This window comes from Dendropsophus ebraccatus, chromosome 15, assembly GCF_027789765.1.
Source record: "Dendropsophus ebraccatus isolate aDenEbr1 chromosome 15, aDenEbr1.pat, whole genome shotgun sequence".
Lineage (NCBI taxonomy): Eukaryota > Metazoa > Chordata > Amphibia > Anura > Hylidae > Dendropsophus > Dendropsophus ebraccatus.
In genome coordinates, this window is record NC_091468.1 from 21,324,002 (window position 1) to 21,344,040 (window position 20,039).

A 20,039-nucleotide genomic window follows, 5' to 3' on the forward strand; every position below is an offset into this window, starting at 1 on the left:
TGCTCCCCCCAGTCCCCTGTGTCACCCTCTCCTCCCCCCAGTCCCCTGTGTCACTGCCCAGCTCCCCCCAGTCCCCTGTGTCACCCCCCAGCTCCCCCCAGTCCCCTGTGTCACCCCCCAGTCCCCTTTTTGTGGAAAACCTGATGCGGCCCAGCCTCACCCAGACTCTACCTCCATCGGCCCCCGGGTAAATTGAGTTTGAGACCCATGGTATAGATTATGCAGAGATCCAAACAGCAATGTCGACTAACCGTCATGCATTACCAGTGTACCGCTAGAAAATCACCCAGCCAGACGGTCATTCATTGAGTGATCCAGTGTTACTATCTTTCACTACGTACAGCCGCTGCCTGACAGTGTCAGATACATTAACCAATAAAGGAGCCGCTATTACTGATCGGTTCATCCATGATTGCAGGTTCCGATACGTCATATATTCGAGAAAGTGAAAGTGACCTCTATATGCAACCGCTATCTACCATTAATGAATTATGCATGAACACCACGATTAACCAGTCATCTATTTCTGATACTTTAGAGAATATACATTTACAAGACTTCGGGCAATACTGTGGAGGTGTAGTTAATAGAGATGAGCAAATTTGCCGAAGTTCGGGTTCTTATGAACCTGAACTATCGGCTTCTGATTTCCACTGTCTGCAGCCTCCGTGAACAGGGTGAATACAGCCTTAGGGACCGCCTGGAAAACTGGGATACAGACATTGGCATAGGCTGTATCCCAGTTTTCCAGGCGGCCCTTACGCTGTATCCACCCTGTTTACGGAGGCTGCAGACAGTGAAAATCAGAAGCCGATAGTTCAGGTTCATAAGAACCCGAACTTCTGCAAATTCGCTCATCTCTAGTAGTTAACCCCATGTAATCCACGAGTCAGATTTGTTCTGAGCTACTATACCTACAGTTATTGACCGACCCAGCCACACTAGTAGGACGAGTTACAATACAGCGCTGCTATTTTATTAGCACTGTAAATACACACTCACCATATAAAAAACTATTTAACAAGTGACCAAATAAAAGTTATGTTTTAATCCCTTTGGGTATATTTAGGTATTTCTGCCCCAGGGCAACAAAAATCAAGAATTAAATTTTTGGCAATTTGTTTTCAAAGGGTCCACCGAGGTGGGTGGTCCGCCTCCCTAAAGCTAATAACTAATATTATCATTATGTTATAACTAAAGGCTTAAAATCACTGTTGTTATAACTTTCAAAATCTAAACCAACAGTAGATGTGATATAAAGCAAGTTTGCAATTTACATAGTTAATACGGTTGAAAAAAGACACATGTCCATCAAGTTCAACCAAGGAGGGGATGGATACAGGGAAGGGGGAGGGGTGATAGGTTCTATACATATGCATTTATATTATTTTGGTCTAAGAACTTGTCTAGGCCGGTTTTGAAGCCCTCTACTGTTGTTGCTGTGACCAGATCCTGTGGTGACTGTTCCACAGATTCACAGTTCTCATGGTAAAGAAGACTTGTCGCCTCCGGAGATTGGACCTTTTTTTCTCCAGGCGGAGGCAGTGCCCTCTTGTCCTTTGAGGGGGTTTTACCTGGAACATCTTTTCCCCATATTTCTTGTAGGGGCCATTTATATATTTAAATAAGTTAATCATATCTCCCCTTAAACGTCTCTTCTCCAGACTAAACAAATGTAATTCTTTTAACCTCTCCTCATAGCTAAGATGCTCCATTCCCCTTATTAGTTTAGTTGCCCGTCTTTGTACCCTCTCCAGCTCTAGAACATCCTTTTTATGAATCGGGTTCCAAAACTGGACGGCATACTCCAGATGGGGGCGCACCAAAGCTTTATAAAGCGGTTATATTATATCCCTGTCCCGAGAGTCCATGCCTGTTTTAATGCATGACAATATCCTGCTGGCCTTAGAAGCAGCTGACTGACATTGTGTGCTGTTCTGTAGTCTATTATCTACAAGTACACCCAGATCCTTCTCTATCAGTGACTCTCCCAGAGTAACTCCCCCCAGGACATATGATGCATGTGGGTTATTAGTACCCAGGTGCATAACTTTACATTTAATTTACATTGAACCTCATTTGCCAAGTGGACGCCCAAACACTCAGTGTGTCTAAGTCATCCTGTAACATCTGCACATCCTCCATAGACTGTACTGTACTACAAAGCTTGGTGTCATCTGCAAAGATAGAAACATTGCTGTTAATTCCATTCTCAATATAATTAATATTCATTATCATTATAATATTTACATTCATTATCACAGAAAACTGGGCACTTCCTGCGTCCTCTGTTTTTCTTTTTTTTTTCCCAAAGGGTCTCAACACAGGAATTTCAGTTTCCCAGGTTATCTGAGCGCTCACAGAGAGGGTAGCCATGTGATTGACAGACCCATTATGCTGTGAGTCTCTGTACTGGCCGGGACGTCATGTGTTTAGTATTTGTTTTTCTTTATTTTTTTTTACAACTAGCACAAGACTAAAAAGCTTCAGGAGACTGGACCTGGATACAGTAAGTATAGCTGTTATATAGCTGCCTTCAGGAGACTGGACCTGGATACAAGTAAGTATAGTTGTTATATAGCTTACTTCAGGAGACTGGACCTGGATACAAGTAAGTATAGCTGTTATATAGCTGCCTTCATCAGACAGGACTGGGATAGAAGTAAGTATAGCTGTTATATAGCTTCCTTCAGGAGACCAGTCCTGTCCTGCTGTGAGTCTCTGTACTGGCTGGGACTTCATGTGTTTAGTCTTTGTTTTTCTTTTTTTTTTACAACTAGCACAAGACTAAAAAGCTTCAGGAGACTGGACCTGGATACAGTAATTATAGCTGTTATATAGATGCCTTCAGGAGACTGGACCTAGATACAAGTAAGTATAGCTGTTATGTAGCTGCCTTCAGAAGACTGGACCTGAATACAGTAAGTATAGCTGTTATATAGCTGTCTTCAGGAGAATGGACCTGGATACAGTAAGTATAGCTGTTATATAGCATGTCTTCAGGGAACTAGACCGGGATACAGTAAGTATAGCTGTTATATAGCTGCCTTCAGGAGACTGGACCTGGATACAGTAAGTATAGCTGTTATATAGCAGCCTTCAGGAGACTGGACCTGGATACAAGTAAGTATAGCTTTGTTATAAAGCACGATGACTAAAAAGAAAAAAGAAAAAGAGATAATGAATGTAAATTGCAAACTTGTTTTATATCACATTTTTGTTTTATACCTGGTAGAAAACTGGTTTGTTTTACATCACATCTACTGTTAATTTAGATTTTGAAAGTTTTAACAGTGCCACTTTACTATATTATATAAATGTCTCCCTCTTAAAGGGAACCTGTCACCAGGCATTCCGACGCAGAGCCCGCCCGACCCCTCGGTGGAGTCCCGGGTCCAGTCATTCTCTATGGGCATTGCACTCATCTCATGTAATTGCTCATGCTCACCTTCCGGCGCTGATATCTCCATCCGGGGAACAGGTCTAGGAGCGGGACTTGCAGCAAAGGGTAAGTATCCGGGGCTCCACCGGGGGGTCAGGCAGGCTCTGCGTCGGAATGCCGGGTGACTGGTTTCCTTTAAAATATAATATTGCTCTGTCGGGTCTACAGAATCTATATATGTATGATATTTGTTATCTGTATTGTATCTGTCAACAGATTTCTGGTGCCTGTTATTGGAAGTACAGTATCTCAGATATGCATGGAATACCGGGAGCCCAACTATGTAACTGTCCATCGCACTAGAGAAGACTTTGCCCCCATTTTCCCGTCTCAATGATGTTCTGACAGCCACCAGCTCCTCAGCACAAATGTTCCCACTGTTTTAGGACACTTGTTGAGGTATTTCTATCTCTATCTCACTGATGTTCTGAGCCACCAGCCCTGACCAATCCCAGTCAGCTCAGCAGCCTTTCAACACACTTTATTGCAGAACAATGAATAAATGCATTACTGTTCGTATATTGGATTGTGTGCACTAATACATGGGTTCATGCATGAACTTGCTTTAAGTTTGCTCATCCCTAGTCCCGAGTCCATCCCTATGTTCTGGTTTTGGTCGTTATGTCATCTTGGCTGATGACATAATGAACTCATATAATATTCTTTAGGTTATGGCCAGTTACCATGAGAAAGAAATCTAAATGTTGTCTTTGCAGATTGTAAGTGTGGTGTCCCAGCACAAGGTGCTCTCTATGGCACCTTGGTAAGTCACTATCTCAGGTGCACACAAGTGGCAGATGGTGTGCTGTTGCGTTATCCCCACTAGGTGTCACTACTTTCTTGTCTTATACTATGCACGGCTGAAGAAGTAGAAGGCTTAACTGTTTAGTGTCACATGTTATGAGTTGACCAGTCACAGGTGCAAGTTCTTCTCTATCTTCTCTTCTCTATCCTATCTTTTCTCTCTCTCTCTCTCTCTCTCTCTCTCTCTCTCTCTCTCTCTCTCTCTCTCTCTCTCTATGACACACACTCAGTACCACCACTAACAGGAGGGTTAACACAGCCCTGTGGGAGAAGTTAGTTTTTGGTGGGAGAAACTAGTGCAGTTCGGAGTTATTTCTCAGTGTGAGAGGAAGCAAATAAAGAAGTCTTTGCTGGAGTTAAGCCAGGGCCTGGCTTTAGCCAGGTCCCCCGTCAGAGAGTTAGTGGCTGGAGGTCCAAGCAGAAGGATGTGTGAGAATCTGCTCAGTTACAAAGTTCTCCTACTGAACCCTAAGACATCTATGCAGTGCTAAGTTCTACAAAGGGGAGAGAAGCCAAATAGGGAACACCTAGCCCACGCAAGGAACCTCTCAAAAACATGCAGGGCAGTTACGTGAAACAATAGGAATGGACCCAGTGGGACAAAGCTACTGTGAGAAAGGTCTACGTATCCTACTGCGCAGTGCAGGACAACTGGGTAATCCTGGGAGTCTGCTACACCCATGTAAATTTTATTCATTCATGATGAATTATTGTTGAATAAAATTTACATAGTTTTTTGATAACTTGTGGATGCACCTATTTGGTATTTACTCAGTTTATTCTCTTTGTGTGCACTTTCCACTCCTCCCCTCTCTCTCTGTACTGCAGAGCACCTACTACTACAAGCACTGGTTCTACCTCAACTGTCAGCATTTAAGTTCTCTGTAAAGATTTGTACTGTTGAATTACGTGTACTATTTTACTATCCAGTAAAGTATTTTTTATTAAACGCACCTTCACATCTCTGTACACTTGGGCCATTGTCTCTTTCTGTGTGTGGTGGTGCCAACTGTCCGGGGTGGGTCCAACACCACTCCAGGCTACCGTGACAAGTGCCCAAGTGACTCTAAACAGGATCTCAGCAGGATACACTCACGGACAGGAACCAGGAGTCACGGGCAGGAAGCACAGACAGGAAAGTTGGGGCCGCAATGCTAAGGATAGCAAATGCAGAGGCTCCAATGGGGATGGGGGATTCAGGACAGGTACAACATTTATAGGGGATTTCTTTAGGTGCAACAACCAATTAAGGGCTGGCTCCCCTTTAAATCTGTAAGATCTGGATTGTGGGCACCCTAGGAGGCGGGAGCGCGTGTACCAGCTGGGAAGAGAAAAAGCAAAAATGTGGAACAGTGAAGTGGTCCTTGTATTATGTATTTTTTCTCTAAGGTCATCCTACAGGTCATGGACATCTTAAGTGAAGCAGCTATTACGTTCAATGTAATTTTTTTTTTAATATAATGCACAAAGCTATTAGTCTCTTATTGAAGGTCATAGGTCCCATCAAAGGCATAGCAGAAAAAGTACAAGAATATGCAAAAAATGCAAACAGCCAGAATGGATTGTGTATGGAGGCACAGGCTACAGCTGTTATATTGTAGAGCGTCCTGTGTATTTGTACAAGCCTCTGCTCAGCTGGCGCTCCCTGTCATGGAAGACTCTTTTCAGGAACACTGGTTGTATAATGGTCGGTTCACAGCTAATCCTTAGATTTCTAGTTATATGAAAGCCGAGCCTCATAGAGATTAACCTACGGCTTCTAAAGTATAACCTATGAGCACCAGCTTTCACGGGGACATCACTGTCACTGACTAAACTAATGCTGTGCTTACACGAAGCGATAATTCTCCCAATCGATTGTTTAACGATTTTGAAGCAACAATTTGGTTTAATCGTTAGAAAAATCATTAGAAAATTCGCAAGAAAAATCGTTATTGATAGTTTTTAAGATTGCTGAAGCCCATCTTCCACATAGGGTGAATCTTTGAAAGACTGTTTATACTAAGCGATCTGCGAATTTTTAGCGAACGACCAGCGACGATTTGAGAACATGTTGAAAGATCAAACAGGACGATTTCTCGCTCGACGATTGTTCATTCGCTGTGTTTACACGGACCCATCATCGCTCAAATGCGATCGTTATTGCGAAAATTGCGATAATCGGTCCGTGTAAACGCAGCATTAGAGAGAGGAATATACAGACAGATTCTGCAGCTATATACGTAGAGTTGACTCACCGTGGTCTTTGTCTTTGGCGGATTCACAATTAAGGGGTCATTATTACTTGTATCATGCATAAATTATGTAAAACATCCAAAAAAGTCCAGTCTTGGCACAGAGGATCAGTTTTCTTGCGGTACTTTATTATCAAGGCATAAACATGACCCCTTCCCAGATACTTCTGGCATGGATAGCGCCTTTAATCATGGTATGAACATGGCCATGGCCAGCGAAACTTTAATGGTCGTAACCCAACCTTAGTCAAAAGGCAAAATGGAATGGTTTTGCACAGGAAGCTTGACTAAAGGTAGCCATACATTAAAGACTGCTTATACACATGAACTCTAGGGTCAGCTGAGAGGGGGATGGGGGAAGCCACAGTCAGACAAAGACTTATATCACTACATACTAAGTCTTCCCTGACGTCTATAAAATACATGTTATCATTAGACTGGACATTATATTGGGGAGAGCTGGCTGTGTCACTAGTACTGCAGCCTCCCCTGATGTCTATATATGACATGTTATAATTAGAATAGACGTTACACTGGGGGAAGCTGTCTGTGTCACTAGTGCTGCAGCCTTCCCTGATGTCTACATAATACATGTTATCACTAGAAAATACACTGAACAGACATAGTGGCATAGTGCTAGAATACCCCTTTCACTCAATTTTCTAATAGGGTGATATATATTTTTTTTACTTTACATGTTCTGATAATTACACATTGTTCTTCTTGGCTGAATTTGTCATAGTCTGAGGTTGGGATCACAGTGGTCAGGTTGTATATTAGTATATTATATGGTGGTCCTGGCCTGGGCAGATTACTGTCTCCTCTGTATATATATCATTATTACTTCTAGTGATATCAGCGTTGCACCTGGTCATAGTGACTTCCCTTCCAGCCCTGTTCCCTTGTACATGTATTTGCACTATAGTGATTGAGCTTATAGATTTGCTTGTCTCCTCCCAGCACCATAGAAGACGAGCTGACAGCCACCTGGCCTCTTATTTATACCTCTGCTCGCCTGTTAACCAGTAAAGTCACATTCTGTAGACCAACACTTGAGACCAGGCACCATGTCAGGGATTGCAGCTAAAGTTGCCAAAGACCGGGCTGTAGCTGAGGGCCTGGGTACGAACAGGAACCCTATAAAGTATCAAAATCAGGACTACGAAGAACTGCGGGCGCAGTGCCTGGCATCTAAGACTCTCTTCAAAGACGACCAGTTTCCTGCATGTGTGTCTACCCTGGGCTTCAATGAATTAGGACCAAATTCTGCCAAAACTGTAGGAATTGTGTGGAAGAGACCCTCGGTAAGAAAGCCTCCATTGTCATCCTGGTGTCGTGTTAAACAGCTTAGTATTTATATGGGCACAATGGGGGGTTAGGAGGGTTATGGTATTATCAATACTGTCAAAAATGTGCAATTATAGACTGATACACGTAGCATGATCAATATGATACACGATAGACATGTTTATTATCTTCCTTACATCACTTTGCGGGTGGAATATATATATTGATGGAATTGCAGCAAAAATATCGATATTGTATTGCAAATCGCGCAATTTACGGCAAAATAGCACTAATTACTGCTAATTAAACAGACATTAAATGCTATGTGTGAACATACTTTAGCCTAACAACTCCTCAAAACCCATAGAGAATCAATTCCATTTTATTCTGGAATCTATTCCAGTTTTAGAAAAAGAGAAGCATAAAAAAGTTTTTCCCTTGGGGGGTTTAGTTCAGTTTTTTCAGCCAAAGCCAGAAGCGGATCCAACAGGATGGAAATGCATCAGTTCCAATGTGGTATGTTGCTGTATGTTGTTGTCCTTTAATATAGACTTTCGGGGGGGTCGGAGGGATTGTTGTCATTTTTTTTTAACTCTAACTTTTATTAGAGATGTACAAAAAAATCACCATGTAAGACATCAAAAAGTGTAACAGAGGTAAAAGGAGGCTACATATTGTCTTACAATAATAAAAAAGACAATATAGAAGTCTTACAATACAGAATACAACGTGTATTGAACTAAACACATACAGCAGTGTAGAAAGTAGTAGATGCTTCACTAATAAATGAGGTAGCGTACGTATACCAGGGGAGGTGTGTCACCATCGGTACACATATATGATTAGGGGTTAGGTAGATCTTCTGGGCAAATCATTGTTAGTGGGGATACACACCATGCATCACAGTTTTATTAAATTTGGAGGGGAGAAAATTTTTTTTTGGGAGGGGCAGATTGTTGTCAATTCTAGTCAACTTTTTGCATAAAACAAAGAAAAAGGCAAAGAGCTGTAGTCACCAACATAAATCCTCAGCCCTAAAGATGCTTTTACGCAGCACAATTATTATTTCCCAAACCTCCATTCCAAGTTAGAGGGTAGAAGGTCCAGAGATCAGCTGATGAATGAGTGAACACTTACCCATTGGCTGAACGCATCACACCTATGTTGGTAGCCCCTCTGCTCGTGTAAATAGGGTCTTCTTCATGCTTGGGTTGCAACATTACATTGTTTGGTGGATAAAACTCTTAAAGGAGAAGTCTGGCAGGGCATGGGGGGAAAACATCAAAATAACAAACGGCACTCACTTACCTTTCCCTGTGCCCGCGATCCGCCATCTGACTGGCCCCGAGACCCCTACCGGACTCCAAGATCTCCTGTGCTGCCGATGTCATGACCTGGCTTATGCCAGGATGGGCATTTTGTCCTGGGTCCCGAGGCCAGTCAGATGGAGCATTGCGGACATGGTGAGAGGTAAGTTTGTGCCGTTTACTGTTTTTCCCCTGTGCCCTGCCTTTTACAAAAAGAAAACCCTAAGACCAGACTTCTCCGTTAAGTGTTTGTTACCCATGGAGAGACGCGGTTTCTTCTCCTTGAACCTTCAGAGCTCTTCTGCACTCAGGTCATTCTTAGGCTATGCTCGCACTATATTTTGGTCCATTTTTGAGCCATAAAACAGCCATATTTTTTATATTAAGTTCCACTGATATGAAGAGAACTATATAATTTTATGGCAACAAAATTAATTGCAAAGTGCCTTGTGTCCACCAGTTCATGGCTCAAAAACTGAACATTTTTCCAAGTAGAAAATGGAATTGCAAATTGATTCTACCGACAGATAATGTTTGTGGAGAGGAGGGTGATATTACACAGCACAATATCCAGGGGAAATGAGTGGTGACCTGTCAGATCAGGCGATCGCTTCTCCCTCATTCCTTGCTCGCTGCACTGTGCTACATGCGAATTACATGCACAGAGAGAGGGGAGCAGTGGGAGAGGCTACTATTGAAGTCAGCGGCACACATCATAATCTTTCAGCATGTTGAAAGACCACGATTAGCCGTCATTCTGCATGTCGGCTGATTGTCGCCTATCAACATATGATATTAGGCTGGGTTCAAACAAAATATATTATCGTAAAATCACGGCTGTTGTACAACGGCCATGATTATTACGATAATATATGTTACCTCTGTGTCTATGGGATCCCTGCCGGAGCATATACACATGATATACGCTCTGGCCGGGATCCCTAGCGGCGTTGCAAACAACTGACATGTCAGTGAATAGCGGTCGCAGAAAACCATGTCAGTGCACACTATGGGGAGTTCTGATGTCAGTGCACACTATGGGGAGTTCTGATGCGGGGCGCAGGGATGTGCCCGCATCAGAACCCTGAGGTCGAAAAGATCATCCGGACGGTAGTGCAGTACCGGCCGGGATGATCTTTTCAGAGACTCTCCGGGTCACGGAACAGCCGGTCTCTTACATGGTATGTAGCCTTACACAGTGTAAGACAGTGGCTGTTTTGCTACCGTGTCACTGAACGGCTGTTCCCAGTAAAGTTCATGCCAGCCGGTATGGCAGTACTGGTTGGATGAACTTCATTTCTTTTGATTTGGAATGCAGATGCATGTTATTTTAATTTTCAATAAATAGCGTCTGGTGTTGGAACAGCTGTTATTTATTGAAAATTTACGTTGCGTGAACTTATGCTGCGTTTACACAGACAGATTTATCTGACAGATCTTTGAAGCCAAAAGTCAGGAACAGGCTATAAACAGGGATCAGGTCATAAAGGAAAGACTGGGATCTATCATCTTTTCAAATCCATTCCTGGCTTTGGCTTCCAAAATCTGTCAGATAAATCTCTCCGTGTAAACGCACCATTAGCCTAACACTACATGATTATCGGCCTGACAGGTCAGTAATCGGCCAAGTAATGGTTTTGTGTAATAGAGCCTATAAGATTTTAACCCCCTGACCCTTTTGTTATGGCTGCAACTTTCCCTTCCCCATAGGACCATTCCAGACCATTCAGCTATGCCGAGCATTTATGTGTATGGGGAAGGTGGAAGAGAAAACTGTGTTGGTCGAACCAATGTATGGCCACAAACTGATCCATAGATCCATAGGCACCAGTCCATAGAACAGAAAGCCATATATACATTACATTTCAGTTACAAATTTAGGGTTGTCTTAAATCTAGAAGATGCCTTTTGCAGACTGACTAATACATGAGGGTCTTGAATTGGCCCCCAGCCCTTTATTTTCCCACAATACCCTTATCTTATACACCCTACACAGTTGGGATGGGGCAGGACTGTCCCTTATACTGGACACCATCGGTGATGTCGATAAACGTGTTCTGTGCTTCTCTAACCATGGTGGGAGACAGGATGATTCATTGTGACTCACACCTGGGTTAGGAGGGGCAATGGGTAGAAGGTGACAGTGTTTCTTTACACGTCTATAGACATACATTACATGCATGAAGGCCTGTGTACACATCCACCTCTATATAGAAAAGCAAACGAACAAAACAAATAACGCCCACATCCCATCCCCTACAGCTGTGGTCAGGAGATCTGTATGTACAGACATTACTGCCTAATTTATATTCCCAGAGATTCCCTTTAAGTGTCTTTATGATGAAACCCAAACATACTTAAAGCCGCAGTCACAATCCTATACATATCAGGGGATGCCGCTCCCGAGCATATAGGATTTCTCTTCATAGCTCTTTAAGTTGGAAATGTCCTCATAAATCCAATATCTATTTATACCAGACTCACATTCTTAAAATGGACATGGGATGTATGGCCGCTCTAAGTATAGTCATTTTATGGCCAGTTATTTCAAGCGTGGCTCATGAGACAGTTTTATAGGTATGGTATAGCCTTGTAATAGCCACCTGTGTCCCCTCTGCCGCCCCCAGTGTATAACAGGATACAGTAACTGCAATGTATAGGTAACTATATTCATGGTATATATCTATTAAAGTGGCAATGCCAGGGGTATCACCAATGTCTGCCCCCATTACATAGAAAGGAAAGAAGTGTGGGGCTTGTAGGCCATGGACTTTAAGAGTGTTTGGTACTGTATGTATTTAAGGGAACATTGCATTGTACTCATACACGTTATACTTTATATGTAGTATAAGGTATATGGGGGTCTCCCAAGACCCCACTGACTGGTGATGTCAGTGGAGATAGGAGTCAGGGGTAAAGGAAAAAGCACCTTGCGACCCCTTTGTTCTAGCAGAGATAAGCTGTTGCCACAACAGTCCGACTGCAGCTTACCCCTCCCCATAAAGAACACACGTTTGCTCGGCAATGCCAAACATTCATGTGTATGGTTGTCTCTCAGTTATCTCTCCCACCCGCCACCCATCCTCCCCATACATAGGAACATTCGGCACAGCTGAGCGTTCCTGTGTTCTCTATAGGAAGGGAGGGGGAAGCCACAGCGGATGAACACTCACTACAGCTCATCTCTCCCTGAACAAAGAGGTTGGGCGCTGATTTTCTATTACGCCCCGACCTTAATAACCATTAATAGTGAGCCGCAGGTATGGCTGACAAAGGTCTAAGGTGTAGGGGGAGCTCAGAACCAGCCCTGGTTCTGAATACAGTATGTTACCCTAGAGAACCAAAACAATGACCGACCAGCTAATGAAATCTTTGCAACTTGTGAACAAATGGGCTCAGGTGGAGTCACATGGTACAGGTGGAGTCACAGGGTGGAGGTGAAGTCACATGGTGGAGGTGGCTTCACATGGTGCAGGTGGCGTCACATGGTGCAGGTGGGGTCAAATGGTGCAGGTGGCGTCACATGGTGCAGGTGGGGTCACATGGTGCAGGTGAGGTCACATGGTGCAGTGTTTAACCTCTTGTTGACTGCCAATAAGTGTTTTTATGGTGGTCAAGAGGATTTTGCGTGATCCCTCCCATTTAAACAAATAGAGGGCAGGATTCAATTCCATAGTGTGAACAGGCCCCAAGGCTGCATTTTGTTTATGGAAAACCCAAATAAATAAAAAAATTTAAAACGATTATGATAGAAATATATAAATTAATCATTACGAAAACTATGAAATTACTAACTAAACTCCCAGCAATTATACAAGCCGCACCCCTATGTGTAAAAATAACAGAGTCATTTGCATTTCAGGCTTTTTTTTTGCTTTTTTTTTTTTTTATTTAATGCCAAAACTGTTAAAACTTTATTTGCTAAATTTTTCTATTTATTTTTATAATTAATCTGTATTTGCAAAAAACAACAACAAAAAAAACCCCTATTTAACTAGTCGTTAAAACCCACAATTAGAGATACACATACAGATACACTAATAAAGCACTTCCTCTCAGATGCATTCTGGGTAGAGATGAGCGGATCGCTGATCTCAACGAAGTGAAGCACTTTGTTTGATCAGCGCTCTGCTCATCAATCCCTCAGCCTTTCAGCGCTGCTCCGCTCCCTGTCACTCCTCCCAGGTTGCCAGGAAAAGCTGGATCCAATCCTGGAAAAACTTCTCCCAGTTTCCCAGGATTGAATCCAGCTTTTCCCCCAGAGGTGGAGCAGCAGGGAGCGGAGCAGCGGTGACAGCCCGGCGGCTTGATGAGTGGAGCACAGATCAATCGAAGAGGTTCGCTTCGTTGAGATCAGCCATTCGCTCATCTCCACCCAGAATGCATCTGAGAGGAAGTGCTTTAGTAGTGTATGTGTACAGTGGTCAGGTGACATAGGATGACACATCAGCGGAGGCAATAACTGTCTCTTAATGTGTACCTGTCATTTGTAAAAACTTTTCATATATCATAAAGACATGTCAAAAGTTTTGATCAGTCCGGGCATGTTCAGACCAGTACTGATCGGAAAATGAGCGGGGAGAGGACCGCTACAGCATGCCCGTTCTTCGCTCTGTGTTAGAAAAAGAAAGAGTTGGCCTCCATAGACTTACTTTATGAGCCTGACTTTTTTTTTTCTAACACAGAGTGGGAGTGTTCTCTTGTCCCGGGTCTGAACACTCAGTCCCGGAGCGATCAAAACTTGTGACATGTCTCTATACTGTCTCTATGTCTCTATGACATGTCAAAAGTTTTTACAAACGACAGTGACACTTAAAGGATTATAGTTATGTAATTAGTGAAAAGTCCCAGTAATTCAGGAAAACCCTTTTAATCCAATAATCTTCACTCCCAACTGCGGGGTGGTATATATAATAATTATCTCCTTTTTTTTTTTAATCTCTTTGCTCTGTATGCTGTGTAAACAGGTGGTTGACAATGATGCATGGAATGGGCCAGACAAACAATGCAGTGTTCGGCCCGGCCGCACGATTGCTCCCCTCAAGCGATGGTGCAGCAGACGAGTTTGGAGCTGATTTCCGCAGCTTTCTTGCCCGTGTAAAAGGGTTTTCCCCATTGACACACAGTAGGGGAAATATAGTAACAGGGCTGTTTTATTTAGGGTTTTGAAACCCCACTGTGTGTTTTCCTTCATATTTATTCCGTCATGTTTAATTTTGGCATTGTGTGACTATAAAACATAGCCTGAACTCCCCACTCCCAGCAGGGACTCTGCGTATGAGGATAGAGGCAGATGTATTCTCCACATGGTAAAGAGTCAGCCTGTTCACACCAGCAAAAGCAAAATGTACCAAAAAACAACTACAAAGAAAAGAAAAAAAAAGAAAAACTGAAATACAGGTATAAAAAATGAAGACAAAACAGGAATAAACAAACAAACAAAAAAAAAGTAAATAAAATAGCCCAACTCATCCAGAAATACAAAAACAGATTGCTGAACTCAGGGAGACCAGCCAAACGACAACACTGCCGGCTGCTAGTGAAAGCGCTCAACGCAGTGAAGTCCTAGGCGCATTGCCCCCTGGGAAACATGAACATGCAAAAGAGGAGCCCGTGGAGCCTCATTGAAGAGTCTCAAAACACAGGACTAGCCAGATATCCCTCCGGGAAGGACCCAGCCTAGGAGTGGCTCCTGTTAGGAAACCACCAAATCCACCATATTAAGTGGCCCTATAAGTCAATGTAATGACAAGGGATAAACCAAGGCTAGGTAACCATCCACATACAGCTGTTTCGGGGGTGTTGCCCCTTATCAGTGTGGAGCAGGATTCTGGCTAGGTAGTCCTGTGTTTTGAGACTCTTCGATAAGGCTCCATGGGCTCCTCTTTTGCATGTTCATGTTTCCCAGGGGGCATTGCGCCTAGGACTTCACTGCGTTGAGCGTTTTCACTAGCAGACGGCAGTGTTGTCGTTTGGCTGGTCTCCCAGTTCAGCAATCTGTTTCTCTTATGGCTCTACTAGGCATTGCTCCCACCTAGCCAGAATCCTGCTCCACACTGATGAGGGGCAACACCCCGAAACAGCTGTATGTGGATGGTTACCTAGCCTTGGTTTATCCCTTGTCATTACATTGACTTATAGGGCTACTTAATATGGTGGATTTGGTGGTTTCCTAACAGCAGCTGCCACTTGGCTGGGTCCTTCCCGGAGGGATATCTGGCTAGTCCTGTGTTTTGAGACTCTTCAATGAGGCTCCATGGGCTCCTCTTTTGAATATTATTATTATAAAAACAGCACCACACCTGTCCTCAGGTTGTGTGTGGTATTGCAGCTCAGTTCTGTGACTAGACCTAAGTTGTAATACCACACACAGCCAGGTGTGGTTGTAAGGCAGGTGTGCTGCTGTTTTTAGAGGACACTAGTTCTGTTTTTTGTTCTGGGTAACATTTTTAAAGGGTTAAACAACATTGAAACAGAGCGATCACCGGTTCAGGATGACTCCTGCCCTTCACCGAGACCGCCTGTCACGCTGTCTCCTCTTATACATATCAAACAGACCACGACTTTCGCGTGTTAGACACTACAGGATGGGTTTTCAGTATTCTGCCTGAACTGGTTCATATAACATTTACAATACAATTCCGTGTCTTGAGGCGTCTGTCACTCACTTGTTTTACATCAAAATACGTTACACCGACCAATGCTAAAAATAAACCAAGGTGTTGTACGCCTACTCTGGCACACCTTTCCTCGAAAGGTTGGGTTCACACACAGTTCTTTCCAATATGGTTGTTCTCTGTGTCCACTCCTGGCTTTTGCTACAAATACTGCTAATATACACCATGTGAACAAAGCCAAAGTGTGGAGGTACACTAGACCCCATTACTCTCCCATTTTTATCTTGCGTATATTGATTTCTAAAAAAAAAAAAAAAGGTTCACGAACTGTATAAACATATATAAAAGCAGATAAAACACATTTTATGCCCCACAATAAACCCCAAAACTATGTAATAACATAACCTAAAACTCAAAAAATAACATTGTTACCAAACACACACTCCTGTCCCACATGGGAAAAATCCACATAAGATATAGGTCACTGTAACCTATTTTGATATTTTGGGACTTCGGGAAGCAACCTTGCTTCCATATACCTGCTCTTAGTTCTCAGCGACTATACGTCAGACATTTCTATATTTCTATTACCTAAACGGCATGTATGCCTAGATTTGTTTTTCACTGAAACATAGGGGGAGATTTACCATGGTGTAAAGTGAGACTGGCTCAGTTGCCCCTAGCAACCAATCAGATTCCACCTTTCATTCCTCACAGACTCTTTGGAAAATGAAAGGTGGAATCTGATTGGTTGCTAGGGGCAACTGAGCCAGTTTCACTTTACACCATGTTTGATAAATCTTTCCCATGGTCTTTTTACTAATCTTTTTATACTGTCTGAGAGCAATTTTTTTGTACATTAATATCGGGGTGGCCATCTTGCCTGAGCTATTTTTTAATAGCATTTAGTGATAAACATTACATCAAGTCCCAGGGACATGAACAGGGACTCCCACTGATATATATGGTAAATGTTACTAGGCATGCTCTGTGACTCTTGAAAAGGTCATTGCACAAGGAGGGGGAGGCTAAGCCATGAGCGATTTGTAGTGTTTTCCTTATATCTACTGGTGTCACCTGTCGCTGTAATGCCATACAGGTCACTTTCCAGCACCCTCATCCTTATCATCATAGACAGAACAGGAAGTGTCAGCATAGTTTTAGGCTCAGATGTGAGAATGTAAACTGCAAGATTTCCAGATTATTTTAAAATGTAGAAAGTAAAATGGAAAACTGCCTTTGTCTTTGCTGATGGCCATTTGCAGAGTTATAAAATAGCATTTTTCCCTTGCAAGCTGAAGTGCCTCAGAGGTGATGCTGAGCCACAGCATGCACACCTCCTCCCCCATGTCTCCCTTCCTTGACCAACTGATGTACAGGGCTGGTGACTCAGCTATGTATATCAATCAGCTAAAGGGGAACTCCAGGTAGAGGTTAAAAAAATGAAACTTCTGCAGAAGCATAACGCATTACTTACCTATCTATTCCAGTTTTGAAACTACCAAAAATCCATTTGTTGGGGATGGGAGGGGGGGTGTTTGCTCTGTTTTTTTGTGTTTCTGTTCTTCCTGGTTTGGCATTTCTCAGAATGCAATGCTTTCCCTCATGTGACCATCACAGCCCCCACCCATTACAATCAGTAAAATTAGTGCAGCAGCTGCTTCTGGTTGGTCAGAGATGGTGAATCAGTCAGGGGATTGGGTTATTCAGCCAAGCCTCCTGTGACATCACCCCCTGTCTGCATCATCAGCCTGTGCTCAGCAAACACACACAATGTGAGACAGAGACATGTAAGATTTGTCTCCTGGGGGGGGGGGGATAGCAGGAGGAGCAGGAGACAATGTGAATTGACGCAGGGGACATTTTTTTCACTTCCTGGATTTCTATCAGCTACCAGTGTGGCAGAACCGCACAGATACAGTAATACATTGTATAGACACATCTATATAACTTTTAATGTACTTTTAATAGAAAAGTTTTTCTTATCCGGAGTTCCCCTTTAAGACAGTGAGGTTGTGGGAAGCAAGAGGTGTGCATGCTGTGGCTCAGCATCAATTCTGTGGCACTTCAGCTTGCAAAGAAAAATGCTATTTTATAACTCTGCAAATGGCGATAAGTAAAAATAAAGGCATAATTTGTTTTATCTTCCTATAACCTGTCTGCCTATTTCTGCAGCTCTTTACCTGGTTCAGACCTGACCTGATTTCCTTTAACATAAAAACTACATTGAAATAACAGGTCATCCATGAAATTTTCCCTTTAAAGCGAATGTAAAAAACTAATAACCTGTAACCCCATCTATAACATCTAACTTTATTAATGGCTGAATGGATCATATTATCTTTGGCATTAGTGGAATCAAATTATTATCATACAAGATATATCTACACTGTATTACAGTCTCATTCTCTTCTCCACTCTCATATTGAGTATAGGGCTGAACTCTCACCTAGTAATTTCTTGACCTCCAAAATGGTGGATGACTGGAAGTCCTAATATGGTCGTGTCTAAATGGTCACGTGGGTAATGTATGGATCATAGTGAGATATAGCTACGTGTCCAGCTTGACCAATCCACTTGGAGCTTTGCCAGTATACCATTTTTGGGATATAAGTTGTACTGGGTGTAACCATATTTGGGCATAAGTGTATATATTTTCCCGGTCAAGAGAGTATATAGACTTAGAAGGTTAGTTGGTTGGGGGGTTCTTTTGGTATACCATCTTTCAAGAGAAGCCTCCACGCACATCTGGGGTTTATTAGCCCCCACCTCAGGAATTCACCCAAGGAAGTTCTTTGTTCTCCAGCCAAATCTTCAGTCACCATTGGAAAGAGACTACATCCCCAGCATTTTTGGGACTCTGAGACTTGAACCACAGAGACATTCTAAGACATTTGTAAGACTATTGCCTTATTTCTCTTATGACTGATATCCTGTTTATATGATATTTGTAACTCTTTTGGTGAAGAATTAAACCCACCATATTTTTACCAACAAGTTTTCTTCTGCCGTCTTGGATCATTCAAATTTCCCTCCAAAGCACACTTTTCCTTCTTTTTTTTAAACCTCATCCTTATTACAGCGAACATACCATTGCTTTTTTTTACAAGTCGATCAGCGTCGTCACAGTTCTTTTTATGAAGTGCCACCTGGTTCCCACGCACTGCGCCGTTCTTTTGCAGTGCACCAGCTTGGAGCACTGGGGACAGGCCCGTTAACCCCCAGGGCGACCATTGCCCCTTCCCTCTGTGACGCGGCTCCATGGATTCTAATGGAACCGCTACACAGAGAGGATATCGTCCAGTGCATAGAGCCAGGCCAGTGCATGGCAAAAGAACAATGCCAAGCCAGGGAACCAGTGCCGATCGACTCCGTTCACACACAGTATTTTGGTCAGTATTTTTTCAATCAGAATCAGTAGTGGAACTGACAGGGCAAAATTATATTGGAAAGATTAGCTTCTTGTGTTTTCAACCCACTCCTGGTTTTGGTTGGAAAAAGACTGACCAAAAGATGGAGGGATATGTTAGGTGTGAACATAGCCTAAGGGCCCTTTTACGCTAACAGATTATCTGACAGATTTTTTGGAGCCAAAGCCAGGAACAGACTATAAACAGAGAACAGGTAATAAAGAAAAAACTGAGATTTCTCCTCTTTTCAAATCCATTCCTGGCTTTGGCTTAAAAAATCTGTCAGATAATCTGTTGGTGTAATGGGGCCCCTAGACACTGATGATGCATGGCTGTCTGTCTTACTATTTCTTCTTCTTGACTAGAGAATCTACCCACCATATTACAGCAATCTGTAATATACCTTGGTGAGAAAATTCTACAAACCTCAGTGCAAATAGATCTATCACCCCCGCATTGTGGAGGCAGTGACCCCTGGATGCAGGTTATACCAGTCTCTACAGCTTCTCACAGGAAATAAGATAACAATGGAAAGTATAATCTGTTCCCACCCTCTACTATAGGTCACAGATGCAGAAGACAGTGAGAGCAGGTTATACCTGTCCCCTACTGTGTCTATTCTACATACAGTATATAACATGTATGTGTATGTATCTAAATGTATATATACTGAATGGGCACTTCATTAGACCTCCCATCTAGTAGTGTACTAGGCATCCTTTAACTTTTTAGAATTGTAATGATCCTTAATAGTATAGATCCCAATGGTGATAAATTATTCTGCAGGAATATCGGCCCCTGTGGACAGGATCGGTTTGTGACGTTTGTGCTGTATATTTAGTGGAGGTCCTGACAACCTCTTTCTACCTCCTTCCGGAGGTAATGGGACCTGTGAACCCCCGGAAAAGAAAGAAAAAAATCACTGTCATCTTCTTCAT

The 20,039-nt window shown here is 42.8% G+C and overlaps 1 protein-coding gene across 1 annotated transcript in view; it reads left to right on the forward strand.

Moving 5' to 3' along the window:
- The first annotated feature begins 7,547 nt into the window (after nt 1-7,547).
- The window catches only part of LOC138774443 (calpain-8-like), a 34,771-nt gene continuing 22,279 nt past the window's right edge, over nt 7,548-20,039 (forward strand). The window contains exon 1 of the mRNA XM_069955317.1: nt 7,548-7,784. Coding sequence (XP_069811418.1) covers nt 7,548-7,784 — 237 coding nt within the window. The remainder of the gene's footprint in view (nt 7,785-20,039) is intronic.